At 44.7% G+C, this 14,330-nt stretch overlaps 1 protein-coding gene and 1 long non-coding RNA gene across 3 annotated transcripts in view; one reads left to right on the forward strand and one right to left on the reverse strand.

Annotated features, from left to right (window-relative positions):
• LOC308646444 overlaps positions 1-12,019 on the reverse strand; it is an 85,928-nt gene extending 73,909 nt beyond the window's left edge. For both annotated transcript variants that reach the window (XR_014021389.1, XR_014021390.1), the window contains exon 1: positions 11,899-12,019. This is a non-coding gene — a long non-coding RNA (uncharacterized lncRNA). The remainder of the gene's footprint in view (positions 1-11,898) is intronic.
• A 105-nt stretch (positions 12,020-12,124) lies between these two features.
• The window catches only part of RAB22A (RAB22A, member RAS oncogene family), a 57,967-nt gene continuing 55,761 nt past the window's right edge, over positions 12,125-14,330 (forward strand). Inside the window, exons 1-2 of the mRNA XM_081289355.1 lie at positions 12,125-12,419; positions 13,275-13,354. Of these exons, the coding sequence (XP_081145481.1) occupies positions 12,384-12,419; positions 13,275-13,354 (116 nt within the window). The 5' untranslated portion in view covers positions 12,125-12,383. The remainder of the gene's footprint in view (positions 12,420-13,274; positions 13,355-14,330) is intronic.

A 14,330-nucleotide genomic window follows, 5' to 3' on the forward strand; every position in this document is an offset into this window, starting at 1 on the left:
TTACCTGCCCTGCTTACCAGGGAATTCCCACCTCCTCTCCTCTCCATCACCACTTACACCAGACTTCAGGACTCTGCCCACACACTCAGTCACCTCCCGGACAAGAGCCTGGGCACTGGCTGTTCCCATGGACTGGCACTCTCCTCTCCGAGATGTCTTCTCACGTCATGTCCCTTCTTTAAAATCTTTACTTGTGCATCCTCCTCTCAGGGAGGTCTTCCACCTTATTTTGAAACTGCAAGTCCCCCATCTGTACCCCCAGATCTACTTTTCAATTTTTCCAGAGAAGTCCTCACCTCCTAAAGCAAAACAAAACAAAAAAATAAAAAACAACTTTACTTGCTATGTTTACTGTTTATCACCCGTGCCCACTCCCCTCTCCCTCACCCCCAGATCAAGAATCTAGATCAACTCATTGCTATGCCTGGCATGGTAGGCACTCAATAAAAGTTGTGCAGTGGAGGAAGGAATGGAAAGAAATGCCAAGCTAGTTTGCTGTGTCCCCTGACAATGAAAGTAGCACATAAAATGAGTCCTGCTCTCTAAAGGGTTTTCTAGAATACATTTCTGGGCACTGCTAGGATGACGTATTATCTGGTAGCTACTGACAGGAATAAAGGGTCTAGGGCCACATGGTAGAATCATGAGCAGTCCATTGTTCTAGGACCCAACAACTCTAGGCTACACGTGAACCTCAGGAATCTTAAGGTTCATGTCAGGAATGGAATATGAAATAGCATATAAATCATTCCTTGTTCAAATTGTTTGCATTGTATTTTTTACATTTGGTGAGAGGGGAATTACCAACTCCATTCATGAAAGCCCAAAATAATGCAGAGAAGTAAAGTTTTCTGAAGAAAATCATTTCTAATAATAATTCCATGCTTTCTTGGTCCAGTTTAAAGTATAAAGTAAACCAATATTGATCATGTTTTTCTTTCATTTGCATCCATGATATAATAAACTGCCACATTTAGGTTCACTGGCAAGTTTACATGGGACATCACTGATTTTACCAAAAAAAAGGATTAATAATTTAAATTAGCAAAGGACAGTTGTAGAAGGACCTAGAAGAAGTATCAGTGTGACATGCAGGTCTGTGGCCCTTGCCAGCATCCCTAGTCCACTGTGCTGCACACATACAGACTGCCCAGATTCCCTGAACTGTGCCCAACATCCCTATAGTCCAGTGCTACAGGTTTCCAACAGGAAGTACAAGTCTAAAACTCCAATAGCTAAGACATAGCTCACCTCTACCATCTAACTCGAACAAAGTGATTCAGAGCTCATATAACCAAAATCAGGATCAGTAGGTCCTGCCTGTCCTGTTTACAAAAAATAACACCTGATGCTGATGCCAGGTGAATATTTTTTAAAAACAAACAAACAAACCAAAACCCTTCTCTGATTAAAATGTCCACCAGAAAAACATACTTGGGAATCCTACCATACAGAAATAGAATTTACCCTCCTCTATGGTAACCAGTCACTCAAGGGTTATCGACCACAATAAATGAATACTGTCAGTACCTTCATCATTTAAAACAATCTGGAACATAAAATAAATCAGACAAGAAGGCTGTAGTGAAAAACACTTTGAACCCCTGAGTTTTTGCCTGCTTTTTACGAGACATCAATCTGTCTAAGGCTAAGTATAAATTAATATTCTAAGTCTGATGTTAGGTGAATGTGTTTCACAGGCTCAAAGCACAGTAGACATAATCTAACAAAAAGAGAAAGAAAAGAAATGTTATAGATTATTTTACAGCAAGAAAAGAATCAAAAGATTAGTCTGAGAGCAGAAAGCCTGTTAGTAGCAAACCATCCCATTGTGGTTAACTCTGACAGCAAACCACAACCCAACAGAGCACTGGGGATCCAGAGGCAAATGGACAGGGCCCCAGATTCCGAAAGCTCCCAAGGAATAAAAGTCATCTCATGCACAACAACCCATAATGCCACAATGGCAAGAGCCATGGGAAACTGCCAGGAGGAGACAGGCTCACTGGGAGGAGGGCAGAGGGATGGAGACATCTCTCCAACAGAAGCAGGATACCAAGTGTGCCTTGAAGGTCAAGTGAGCATCTTCCTCATGGGAAAAGAAAGGATCTGCGGAAGGGAAAACAACACTCCAGACAATGGCCTGAGCACAGCAGAGGCAAGTCTGCTACCTTCAAGTGGCTCAGAGACACTGGAGACTTCACAGAACACCACCATGCCCTGACTAAACAGCCACACTAAAACTGTTTTAAGTGAAAAGTAAGAAAAACTAAACACAATAAAACATACCCCATGATATTCTTTTCTGTCTCAAGACATGAACAGGGCTGGAGCTGGAGGCAGCACACGAGGACACATCCATCCCAGAAAGCATTTTCATCAAGAACCCCTTCTCCAGGCACTCCCAGGATTTACGACTCTCCATTCAACATGTCATCCTGGCACCATAACTCTGGATGAGATATGACACCCTGGGCCAGACCAATCATCCATATGACCCAATATTCTGTCTCTGACACAGTGCTAGGGGAACTCTGGATGGAGAACACACAATAGACGTTGTCCACTATGTCATGTCCAACTCAAACTGTCAGAAGATTGGTTATGGGTAGCCAAGAAGCTGGTAAGCCCTATTTACAAAACTAGTATTTTTTTAAAAAAAAAGAAGAAGAATGTACTAACTAGAACTTATATAAATAAGTTTTAGGGGGTATCAATGGCCATCTTTGAAGAACAACTCTTTGAAAGGTTTTACATGATTTGAAGGAAACTTGAGTAAAACCATTCCCTTGTTACTTAAAATGGTTGTAACATGGTTTTGTTCTTCTCACTAAGAGGCTTACAAGTATTAAGGCAAATTCCTTAATTGGGACTACCTTTTATGAGCTAAACCAGATAAACTTAACCCATCTAAAAGACAAAGAATGCTCTTGACTCATTACTGGCTTTTGTAGGGGAACTGACCCCCAAGACTGCAGATCCTTGTTGACTTAACTAAATTTCAACGGCAAGTTGAACAGGCAAACTTCCTCTATATAAATGTCATTCTCTAACAAGACCCACGCTGATTTATTAGCTCTCATATGAGCAGATCCGTCCAACACATAATGTTTTATATTGCAAATCTTTGAGGGCTACTGATGGTTATTACCAGCACTAGGCAATGGGCTGGCTGAAAGACCAACTTAATTCATGAGCAGCCGTCCTCTCTACACCATGCATACATGGAAATTCCTCTTTGATTTGTGGCTTTAATCAGGGCTTCCAAAACCCGTCGTTATTTATGACTCTGACTTTTACACTGGCGGTCAACAGGAAGCATTTGCTCAGGTTACCTGCTAGGCGAGAACTCCGCATCTTCAAGCAGTTTATGTGCTTCACTTTGACATTACACACCCCAATATTCCTGCCAACCCACCCAGTTAGACAGAGAAAGAGAAGGTGAGTGCAGTAGTCCACACAGTATTAATGAATGGAATGATAGTACTTTAAAATGCTGCTAGAAGATGACCCAAGACAGAATGCCATTTCAGGAACAAGGAGGAGGAGCACCTAACCCAATTTGGAGGGAGTGGAGGTGTCGCACCAGTTTCCCACAAGATCAGTCTTTGCTGAGTCTTCCCTTGCCAGCAGGGACAGCTACCAACCCCATTCCCTGCCCTCCTGCCTGTCTTCCTTATGGTATCCCACCCCTGACTGGATCCCAGGAACACCCTGGGCTTTCTTGGCTTGCTTCTCCACCAGCCCACCCTTTCTTGAATCTCAGCTCTCGTCACTCCCCTGGTTAAAATTCCCCAGTGACTTCCCATGACTCCTGAATACAAGGCAAGGCCTTCAGGACTTGGGTAGCTCAGGGGTATACTTCCCTATTATGTGCAAGATGCTGGGTTTGATCCCCAGCACTGTTTAAAAAATTGTTAAAAGCAGACACTTCACCTTGAGACAGACTTAAGGCCCACGAGTGGTACGGCCCCACCTTCTCCTCCCACCTCTAGGGTCTGTCACTGAGAGCACTCCAGACACACAGGCCTTCCAGCTATTCCTTGACAGGAAAGAACTACACCTGGGCACTTCCTCTAGCTCTTCATGTGACAATCTCTGTCTTTACTTGAATCTTAACTCAAGAGCCTCTCTCAGAGCTTGGAGATGCCTTAGGCAGTCACAGCAAGCAGTGCCTGCATCCCTCCAGCCACACTGCACTGGGACTTTCCATCACACTGGCTTTGCAATGTGTCCTTCACAGCACCTGAAATTATCTCATTAGTTTATGTTCACCAGTTTAATGTCCTTCTCTGCTCCTGGACTCAAAGCTCCATGAGAGGAGAACCCAGGTTTTTTTTACTCACCACTGTGTCCACAATGCCTATGTAGTTCTGAGACTTAACAGGCCCTCAATAAACATTAGTTCTGTGAATGAATGAATGCATGCATAAATATGAGTGAATGATGAGTCGTCCAAAGAAGAGTGGCTAAGATGAATTCTACCGTCAGTCTCTAACTTAAATTCCACCCCTGCCACTCACTACCTGGGTTACTTGGGGCAAGTTACTTAGCCTTTCTGAGCCCCTTTTGAGCCTGCTGAGCAATAAAATGAAGTTAAAAATACCTGTCTTATAGGGGTTTTGTACTCAAATTAAAATGTTAGAAGCTCTCAGAACACGGATTGCCATATCATTAGTCCTAAAAAAACAATAGCTTTTGTAGCACAGCCAGGGGTTGCCTTACTAAGACTTAAGTTCCAGCAAAACATCTAGCTGGTGGAGCAGATTCTTCCCTTGACAGTCATCAGTCCTATCACCCAGTCTCCTCCTATTCCTTATCTCCCACACACCCCTTATTTCCAAGTCTCCCACCTGCTCATCAAGCCTCATCTAACAGGGCAGGCTGTCTCAAAACTCCACCTCTGTGCATATTTTGCCCAGAGAGCTGCCTTCCTCAGCGTCACCCCACTCCAATGTCACACCCCCACCTCCTCTCAGCGCACAGTCCCCCTCTCTTCCTGGTGCCCTAGCTCTTGCCTCTCTCTCCTATCTCTGTCTGTACCACCTTTACTGTCTGCCACCCCTCTAGGCAGGGAGCATCTCAGGAGGTGGTCCCAAGGCTTCTTCATGCCTCTGTGCCTAGCACTTCCTGCAGTCCTGGCACCTTGGAAAAGTTGGAGGGACACTGGTTTCATGGGTGATTGACTATCAAACGTGGTAGCCAACCATGTACCCTCACCTCTTTTCTTCTTCCCATCAGGGTTAAGACTAATGGGCTTTTTGAAGATGAAAAACATTTCCTCTTCCATTACCTAGGTTTGTTACAAAATTTCTAATAAAAAATGTTTAAAAATTTTATGATGTGATTTTATTCTTATTTGTGATGAAGATAGCCATTTACAACTCTTTTCCAAACAGAGATAATTTCAAGGAATTGCTAATGTTCATCTGTTGGCTTCACAGGAAATGAAAAATCCAGGACCTTCTCTGATTCTAGCCTGCCCTGAGCAGCTTTGGTCCACCACACCCTCCCACCACGATGCTCTGCCTCACCTCAAACCCAGAGCAATGGAGTCAGCCAACCATGGACTGCACCCCTGAAACCAATCAGCAAAGAGGAAGACATGCACTGTTTTGAGAAGAAATATGATGTAATCATCTTTCCTGGCAAATAAATTCCCCTTTCTATCCAAAAAGTCAATAAAAAGTTTCTATGAAGATGGCAGAGTAGAGGAGCCCAGTGTTGGGCTCCACTTCCACAGAGAAGAATCAAAATACCAAGTAAGGAGTTGTGTTTCAAGCAAAGCTATCCTTCAGAAGTAAGGAAGAAACAGACTTTCCAACACAAGCAAAAATTGAAGATTCAAGCCCACCTGACCCAATTATTGGATACTAATTGGACTCCTGCATCAAAAAGTGAAAGAAAGAGAGTTACTACGATGAAAACATTAAAAGTATAAAGCTCAGAAGAAGAACAGATACACAAGAGAAAAGGGAAAGAAAATCTTATTAATATAGTAAAGATTCAAACTACAATGATGAAAAATAAGAGAGGAATAAAAGATCAAGGAATATTCAAAATAAACATAAGAAATTTAACAAAATAACAAGGCTAAGACTTGTACTTAGCAATAATAACCTTGAATGTAAATTGGAAAAAAAATCAATTAAAAGATACAGACAGAGCCAGACATGGTTGCACATGCCTAATATCCCAGCGACTCAGGAGGCAGGAGGCAGAAGGACTGCAAGTTCAAGATTAGTCTCAGCAAAGTTCTAAGAAACTTAGTAAGACCCTGTCTCAAAAAATAAAAGTGGATGGGGATGTGTCTCAGAGGTTAAGCACCTCTGAGTTCAATCCCTGGTACCAAACACACACACACACACACACACACACACAAAAAGATACACAGAAGGAAGAAAGAGAAGGAAGAAGAAGGAGGAGGAGGAAGGGAATGAAGTGGCAAAGGAGAAGTGGGAGAAAAGTAAAATAAAGGGCAATCAAAGTGAATAGCCCAGAGCAGGAGGGGAACAAGGCTGGACCTGCTTCCCCCACTGTGACTCTGGTCCCCTGCTATGCTCATCCCAACAAGAAGACACGTTCATTCTCAACTAGCACAGGACAGATGAGACCTCAGGTGGGCAACTTGCCAAGGGGCTTTCAACAGAACAGGGTGGTCCTGGTTCAACACTCAGCTTTCTCCCTGATCCTGGGAGAGGCCCTGGTCAGGTTGGCTCAACTCAACAGTCATGGCAGCACTAAGGGAATAAAGCCAAGCGTGACTTATAGCAGGGGTCCGCAAGCCACCGCCCAGGAAGCCAATCTGCCTACTGCCTATGTTTGTAGATAAAGTCTTGGAGGACACAGCTATGCAGTCATTTATGTGAGCTTTACAACTGCTTCAGGCTATAACCACAGAGCTGAGGCTGTGCCAGATATCTTCAGACCTGAAAAGCCAAACTCAGTTGTAATCTGACCTTCATGGAAAAGAATTTGCCCATCTCTGATTAAAAAAATAATCTGATATCTGAGTTTTTTTCCTAGTTCTCAAGTATTAGAGTACTAAATTAGTTGCCAATCCTATTCAAATTATTTCACTTGACAGGCAAACTTTTATAAAAACGTTATAACTGACAATCTTTGATCCAAGTTTATACTAGTCAGATAAAAAGTCCAATAGTTTTGGGCTCAAATTAATGAAATACCTCTGGCCTGGAGGCCAGCAGCTTAGTGATAGTCCTTGACAAGGGCCTTTTCACAATCATGGAACAAAGCAGGTGGACCGGAATGCCCTGGCTCTGGAGACATCTTTCATTCAAGGTGGACACGCTTTGTACTTTCTAGCACTAAGACTCTGAATATGTCCATATCCCACTGGCCTGGCAGAGCCTGTTTTCACCAGGGCTCCAGATATCAGTTGGCACCTGGCTTTTGTTATACATAGTATGCCCTCTTCCAAGCTCTTTCACAGATACCCTTTGAAAACTAAGCATTTGAAAAGAAACACTCATTCCCCCAAATACTAATGTTTTTATGAGCCGTTCTCTTGAAGCTGATGCATCTATAACTCTATAATGACTTCAGAATTAAAGTCCACTTCCAATTCCCTTGCTGGTGCTTGATCATGTGATGCTCCTCATTTTTAAAACATCTCTTGGAAAATTTTTAAACATGTAAAAATAGAGAGGCTAGTCCCCAGCCATTTTTTTCCATGACCCCTTCTCCCAACCTTTTATTTAATATTTGTTGCAGCATTTAAAAGCAAACGTCACACATCAAATCATTTCACTCATGAAGGCTTGTTTGTTTTGGATAACACCTTTATCACATCTAACAAATAAAAAAATAGCACCCATTATCACACCCAACAAAATTAACAAGAATTCTTGCTACCAATACCCAGTCTCAAGCTCAGTGCTCTTCAGCTATCTTTATGACGTCCTTCCCTGGAGAGTGCAACCAAGGGTCCAAACATGACTGCTGCGTCAGTCAGCTTTCCTCCACTAGCACAAAGTGCCTGAGAAAAGGAAAGATATATTTGACGCACACTTTCAGAGGTCTCAGTTCTGAATGGCTGGTTCCAAAGTCAAAACATCATGACAGAAGGACATGGCAGAGGAAAACTGCTCACCTTACAGCAGCAGAGAGGGAGAGAGGAAGGGAGAGAGAGAGAAGAGAGGGAGGGAAGGGCTGGGGACAAGATAAAGTCCCCAAAGCCCCCCCCCATTACAACTCCTACAGTCTCTACAAACTCCAAGTAGTCCATTCAAATTATAAATCCACCAACAGATTAACCTACAGACGAGGTTAGAGGCCTTGTGATCCAATCATTTCTTAAAAGCTCCACTTTCGAACATTGATGAATTGGAGACCAAGCCTTTGATATATGAGCCTTTGGGGACATTCTAGATCCAAACCATAGCAACTACATATTATAATTTGTTGACAAGTCTCTCAGGTCTCTAGATTTGCAATAGATTCCTTTCATGGTTTTTTTTTCCCACCCACTTTTGTTCATCCATTAAATTCTAAGTTGGACAAGCAAACCTTACCAACAATAATACTTTTTCAGCCTTCACATGTTATAAGCAACCCTAACATTCACAGACCCTCGGCCCCTTAGGCTGACTCTTGAGCTCCACCTTCCACAGGCAGTGCTACGTGAAAACCAATATGCTAGGCCATCCCCCCACACTTTCTGCTCTCCAGAGAAGGAATTTCGATTGCTTCAGCAAGCCAATTCCCTAAAATTAAATCTTTTCAGTGCTCTGATGGCCCGAAGACTCTGAATGATTTAAAAAAACAAGGCACCCATTCATTATGGTCTCTTTTATGAATTAACCAAACTTAATCAAGAATCACAAAGTAAATCAAACACACCTAGGGACCCATTATTGTTAACATAACAACATTAATTGAGCACCTAGATCATGCAGCACATTGAGTTATAAGAAAGGATGACCTACATCTCTGCTGGAAGGGACTTATAGTCTAAACCAAGAAGCATTGCATCATTTAAACAAAAGTGCCCAAGGGGACAACAGACACAGTACCACCCAAACTGACACCTATCCCCCAATCACTGGGTTAAGTCTTTATAGCGAGTTGTGGTGGTGTGTGCTGACATTTCCAGCTACTTGGAGGCTCAGGTAGGAGGATCACTATAGTCCATGAGTTCAAAATAAGCCTGGGCAACAGAAAAAGATCCTATTCCAAAAAAAAAAAAAAATAATTTAAAAAGAATATTTGTGAGACTGATCTGCACAATGGAATAAAAAGAACAAGAGTCAGAAGGAACAGAATTTGATTGTTAGTTCTACCATTTACAAATTGTGCCATACTAGATAAGTTATTTAGTCTAATTCTCAGGGTTGTTGTTTTTTTCATTTAAAATGCAGGTAATCCAAAATACCTCACATAGTAGCAGCTGAACAGAATACCCACTACTGAACAGAATACCCACTATGCCAGGCATTGGGTTACAATGTTTTATGTGTACTATCTCATCTGATCCTCAAGCCTACACTAGGATACATCACCTATCATGCCATTTTCCAAAGAAATTAAAAAGGCCAGGTGCTGTGGCACATGCCTGTAATCCCAACGGCTTGGGAGGCTAAGGCATGATGACCACAAGCTCAAAGCCAGCTTCAGCAACTTAGTGAGGCCCCAAGCAACTCACGAGTCTATCTCAAAATAAAATATGAAAAAGGGCTGGGAGTGTGGTTCAGTGGTTAAGCACCCCTGATTTCAATCCCTGATTCCTGGAGGAGGAGGAGAAGGAGGAGGAAGAGGAGGAGGAGGAGAAATAAACAGATTGGGCGAGTGATCCACCCAAGCCAACCCAGCTACAGGTTATGGAAAGCCAGGAAAGGGTAGTAGGGCTTCAGAGTTCTTGGTGTCAATCCGTGTGATAATGCCACCCAAATACTCCAATCATCAAGTATAAGACACAAGTCAGCACAAATTGAGGGACTACACCACCAGTGAAATGCCACATCATGTACAATCACAAGAATGGGATTCTAATTAGAAATAAGTTATATTCCAGTTATGTATAATGTCAAAATACACTCTACTGTCATGTATATCTAAAAGGAACAAATAAAAAAATTAAAAAGATCAAAAATACTAAACCAAAAATACAAATAAATGAAAATAAAAAATAAGTTGAGGGGTAAGGGAAGACCTCCTACTACCGGCTATTAGATTCACTATACTCCGAAGTCATAAGGCACAGCACCTTGTAGCTCCCACCCCTATCCAAACAAGAAGCTGGAAGAGACTCCCAAAGTTGTCCTACCTGAGGAGTGATTATGTTCAGAGCCATATGATGGTTTACTTCCTTACTGGGGCAAGTCTTCAGCCATCTGCTAAAGAGTATATGAGCCTTTTTTTACTACAAGTCTCAAATACCCAATACTTATATTCAAATAAGGCCAAAAAGAAATCATAATTTTTCCTTTGTACTCTTTTACTTCCCTTTTACACATTAAATACATAAAAAAGACTGAAGGAAACTAGCCACCAGCAAGAAAGTTCAACTCCCTGTGGCCACCACACCATGAGAAGGCCAACCAAGCCAAGCAGAAACATCACCTGGAGAACTCAGGTCCTTGCAGGAGTACCACCCAATCAAACCAGAAAATGAAAGAAATAATAAAATGCTGGTTAAGCTGCTGAGATTTGTGTTGGCTAGACAACTGAAACTAGTAGAAAAGTTTTTCCTGCTACGCCAAACATCAAATCTATGAATGAAAGGCACCTTGATGGCAATTCACCATCATGTACCAGGGAAATGATACATTCCTTTGACTTGAGGATGCCCACAGGTAAAACTACTCAGCTCTTAGAACCCAGGTTTAAACTGTACCTGGCTCAAGAAAGTTAAATATTAGTAATGCTCATATTAATAACCATAATGGTAGCCAATATTTACTGAGTGTTTATTACATACAGGCTTCATATTAAACCCTTTATACATTCAATTCTCACAAGTCTTCTGAGGTGGGCTGCTATGATGCCCAATTTCAAATATGGTCACTAGCACTTGCAGTGGTATACTAACTGGCCCAGGATCACACTGCTAGTAAATAGCACGTAAGGTTTTCATCCTGCTCCATATAACCCCAGAGAGTCAGCTCCCCACTTACTTCTATCGCCCCTTCAAGTGTGCTGCTACTTCAATAAAGTTGCTGTTTTTTAAATTTTTTAATATTTATTTTTTAGTTTCAGGTGGACACAGTATCTTTATCTTATTTTTATGTGGTGCTGAGGATGGAACCCAGTGCCTCTTGCATGCTAGGCAAGCGCTCTACCACTGAGCCACAACCCCAGCCCTAAAGTTGCCCTCTCTAAAGAGGGAAAGGGTGTAAGATTTAACACTGCCTGGTCTGTGGAAGCCTTTCAGTCAACACCAGCTCTTGGTAGGAAATCTGCAGATGGTAAGGGTAGAGAGGTAGTTTCCTCCCTGACCAGGACCCCGAAGGCCCAGACCACAGGGAGCTATTTTGGCGATTTACACGGGCCTTCCTCACCCCCGGCACCCCTGGTGTGGAGGCCACTTGTAGCATACCCGCGGAGCGGCAGCTCTTTCTGGTCCACCTGGGCCGTGCAGAACCGCAACCAGCGCGAACCAAGAGAACCGACAGAAAGTTAAGGCTTCACACACCACGAACCCCCCCCCCCCCAGCAGCCTCAAAGTTCTCCAAAGAAAAGGAGAGTTCTTGGCACGATGGGACAGTGGAGGGTCCCACCCAAGAAATGAGGGGGCCCGGGACTCCCAGGGCCGAGGGCGGGACCCGGTGCTGGCGCGCCCGGAGCGCGGGGAGGAGGGCGACGCCGGGAGGGAGCCCTTCCTCCTGGCGGGCGGGCGCCACAGGTGGCCCGCGGAGGGCGGGGCGCGGCGGTACTCACCGGAGTCCAGTAGTCCTGCCAGCCCGCAGAGCGCCGGGACCCGGGCGGGCTGGGACACACCCCCGGAGCTGGGCGGGGAGGTAGGGGCGGGGACCGCCGGCAGCCCGCGACCGCCCGCTCGCTCGCCATCTTGAGCCGGTCGGGGGCGGGGCCACTGTCCCAGGCCCCGCCCCGGCCGCCCCGCCCTCGCGGCGAAGGTGGCTGCCGAGGTGGGCGGGGAGGTCAGGTGACCCGGTCGGCGTCCCAAGATGGCGGCGACTGTGGCGTCCCGGAAGCCGTGGCGGCGTCCCGGCTGCTGAGGCGGCTCCGCGCGGCTGGCGGCAGGCAGGCCAGGCCGAGGGCCGGCTTACGAGCGGCCGCCGCCTCTGCGTGCCCCGCGGCCGGGGCCAGGCCGTGCGGCGGCAGCGCCGGGGGATGCTCGTGCTGGGCCGGGCCTCTCCCTCAACTTAGGGCGGCGGCGGGCCCGCGGCCGGGGCTCCCAGGCCATGGCTCTGAGGGAGCTCAAAGTGTGCCTGCTGGGGGTGAGTGGTGGCAGGCCCCGCCGGGAGGCCGCGGGAGGCCGGGCGGGCGGGTCCCCGGCGCCCGCGGCCCCTCCACCCCGCCCTGTCCCGGGCCACTCGCCACCTGGCCGCGCCCTGCCGAAGCCCGGGCGCGAGGACCCACGGGGACCCCCTCCCCGGGGCGCAGGCTGCCCGCCTGGGATGGCTGGTGCAGGGTGGGAGCGGCCAGCCCCACCCCCCCGGGAAGCCCGCAGGTCTAGAGGTCGACCAGCAACACTGGCCTCCTTCCCGTCTGTTGAACTCGTGGGACACCCTGACACTTCTTGCAGAGTTACTTCGCGAAGTAACTCTTCCCGCGGAGAGGGGGTGTTCAAACCAGGAAACCCCAAAGGCGAGCGTGCAGCTTGGGTTTCCTGTCTTGTCAGGGTACTTTGGCCCTTTCAGAGTCTTCTGAGGTTGATGCTCTCCTTCCTGAGTTTCTGCTTTGAAGATGAAAAAGAGTTCCCACAACTAGACTTTGTTGCCCTCCGAATAGGGTGGGGACAGAATTCATCAGGGATACTCAACTAATTCAAGAGCTCAGAGTTTACAAATACATGTTGGAAAAAGCAAGTGTGTCACTTTTCACATAAAGCAGAAACTTCAAGTGGTTCAAAGGTCCTGATGTCTTAAAAACTGCAAAACACTTCCCCTATGACACATTTGAACTCTCCTATTTAAGTTTTTATGAAAACCTCTTTTGTGCCCCTCAACTTACACAATTTGATACACATCTAATATTATTTTTCTGAAATCCTGAACTTATACCATAAAGTTGATTTTTGCGCTTGCAAGCAGGTTCACTTTTTCTTAGTCGCACTTCTCATTCTCTTTCAGGATACAGGTGTAGGCAAATCCAGTATCGTGTGGCGGTTTGTGGAAGACAGTTTTGATCCGAACATCAACCCAACAATAGGGTAAGAGATTAAGCTTAATTAATATACATCTAAAGGCACTTAGGAAATTCTTCCATACAAAAAATGTGTTACAGGTGTAGCCCCTGCTGCCTCAGGGAATTCCGAGTTGCTGATCCTCAACATCTCCAGGACTTGAAAGAATACCATGAGGTCTGGTGTATTTTAGGAATATATTTTCTTAAGTCTTGGGAGTGAAAACTTTAAAGTAAAAAAATAGAAATTTGAATCTTGCTTATTGTTAGAATAGACATAGAAGCCATTTATTTATACACACACACACAGGTCTATAAATATCAAGAATTGCATCTTGAAGGAAGGCAAATGAAAACAGGTCCTGGTACCATTCTTTTAGCCCTATCAATTAGAAAATACTCAGATGGTTTTAGTCCTTGAACAGCAGCAGGATGGGGTCCAAACCCTTCTCATACATTCCTGTGCTGTTAGTAATGATGCATTAATAAATTAATGTTGAGATGTGAGGCCTCTGGTGTTTTGGAGATAGAGTATTAAGTGTCACAGTACTAATATTTAATGTGAGAAGTATTTTGTAGTAGCTTTGTTTTTGTTTTTGTTTTTGTTTTTGTTTTGGTACTGGGGCTTGAACTCAGGGGTGCTCTACTACTGAGCTATACCCCTGGTTCTTTTTATATTTTATTTTGAGATAGGGTTTTGCTGAATTTCCCAGACTGGCCTCAAGGCTGCCATCCTCCTGCTTCAGCATCCCTAATAGCTGGGATTACAGGCATGCACCACTCGGACTGGCTGTTTTATAGGTTTTAATATTACATTAGGCTTGTAAAACTAAACAGCTGCTGTGCTCTATTTTTATTGTCAAACGCCCACCAATCAAATGGTTTCCTCCATTTAAAGAAAAGTTCTATGGAGCTCATCATTAAGATAAAATACAGTTTTGTGCTCTGTACAGATCATTTTCTGCTTCAAAGAAAAATATGTTACCGGTCCATGAAGGGAATTG

The sequence above is a fragment of the Spermophilus citellus genome, assembly GCF_964194105.1.
Source record: "Spermophilus citellus genome assembly, chromosome: 4".
NCBI classification, from domain to species: domain Eukaryota; kingdom Metazoa; phylum Chordata; class Mammalia; order Rodentia; family Sciuridae; genus Spermophilus; species Spermophilus citellus.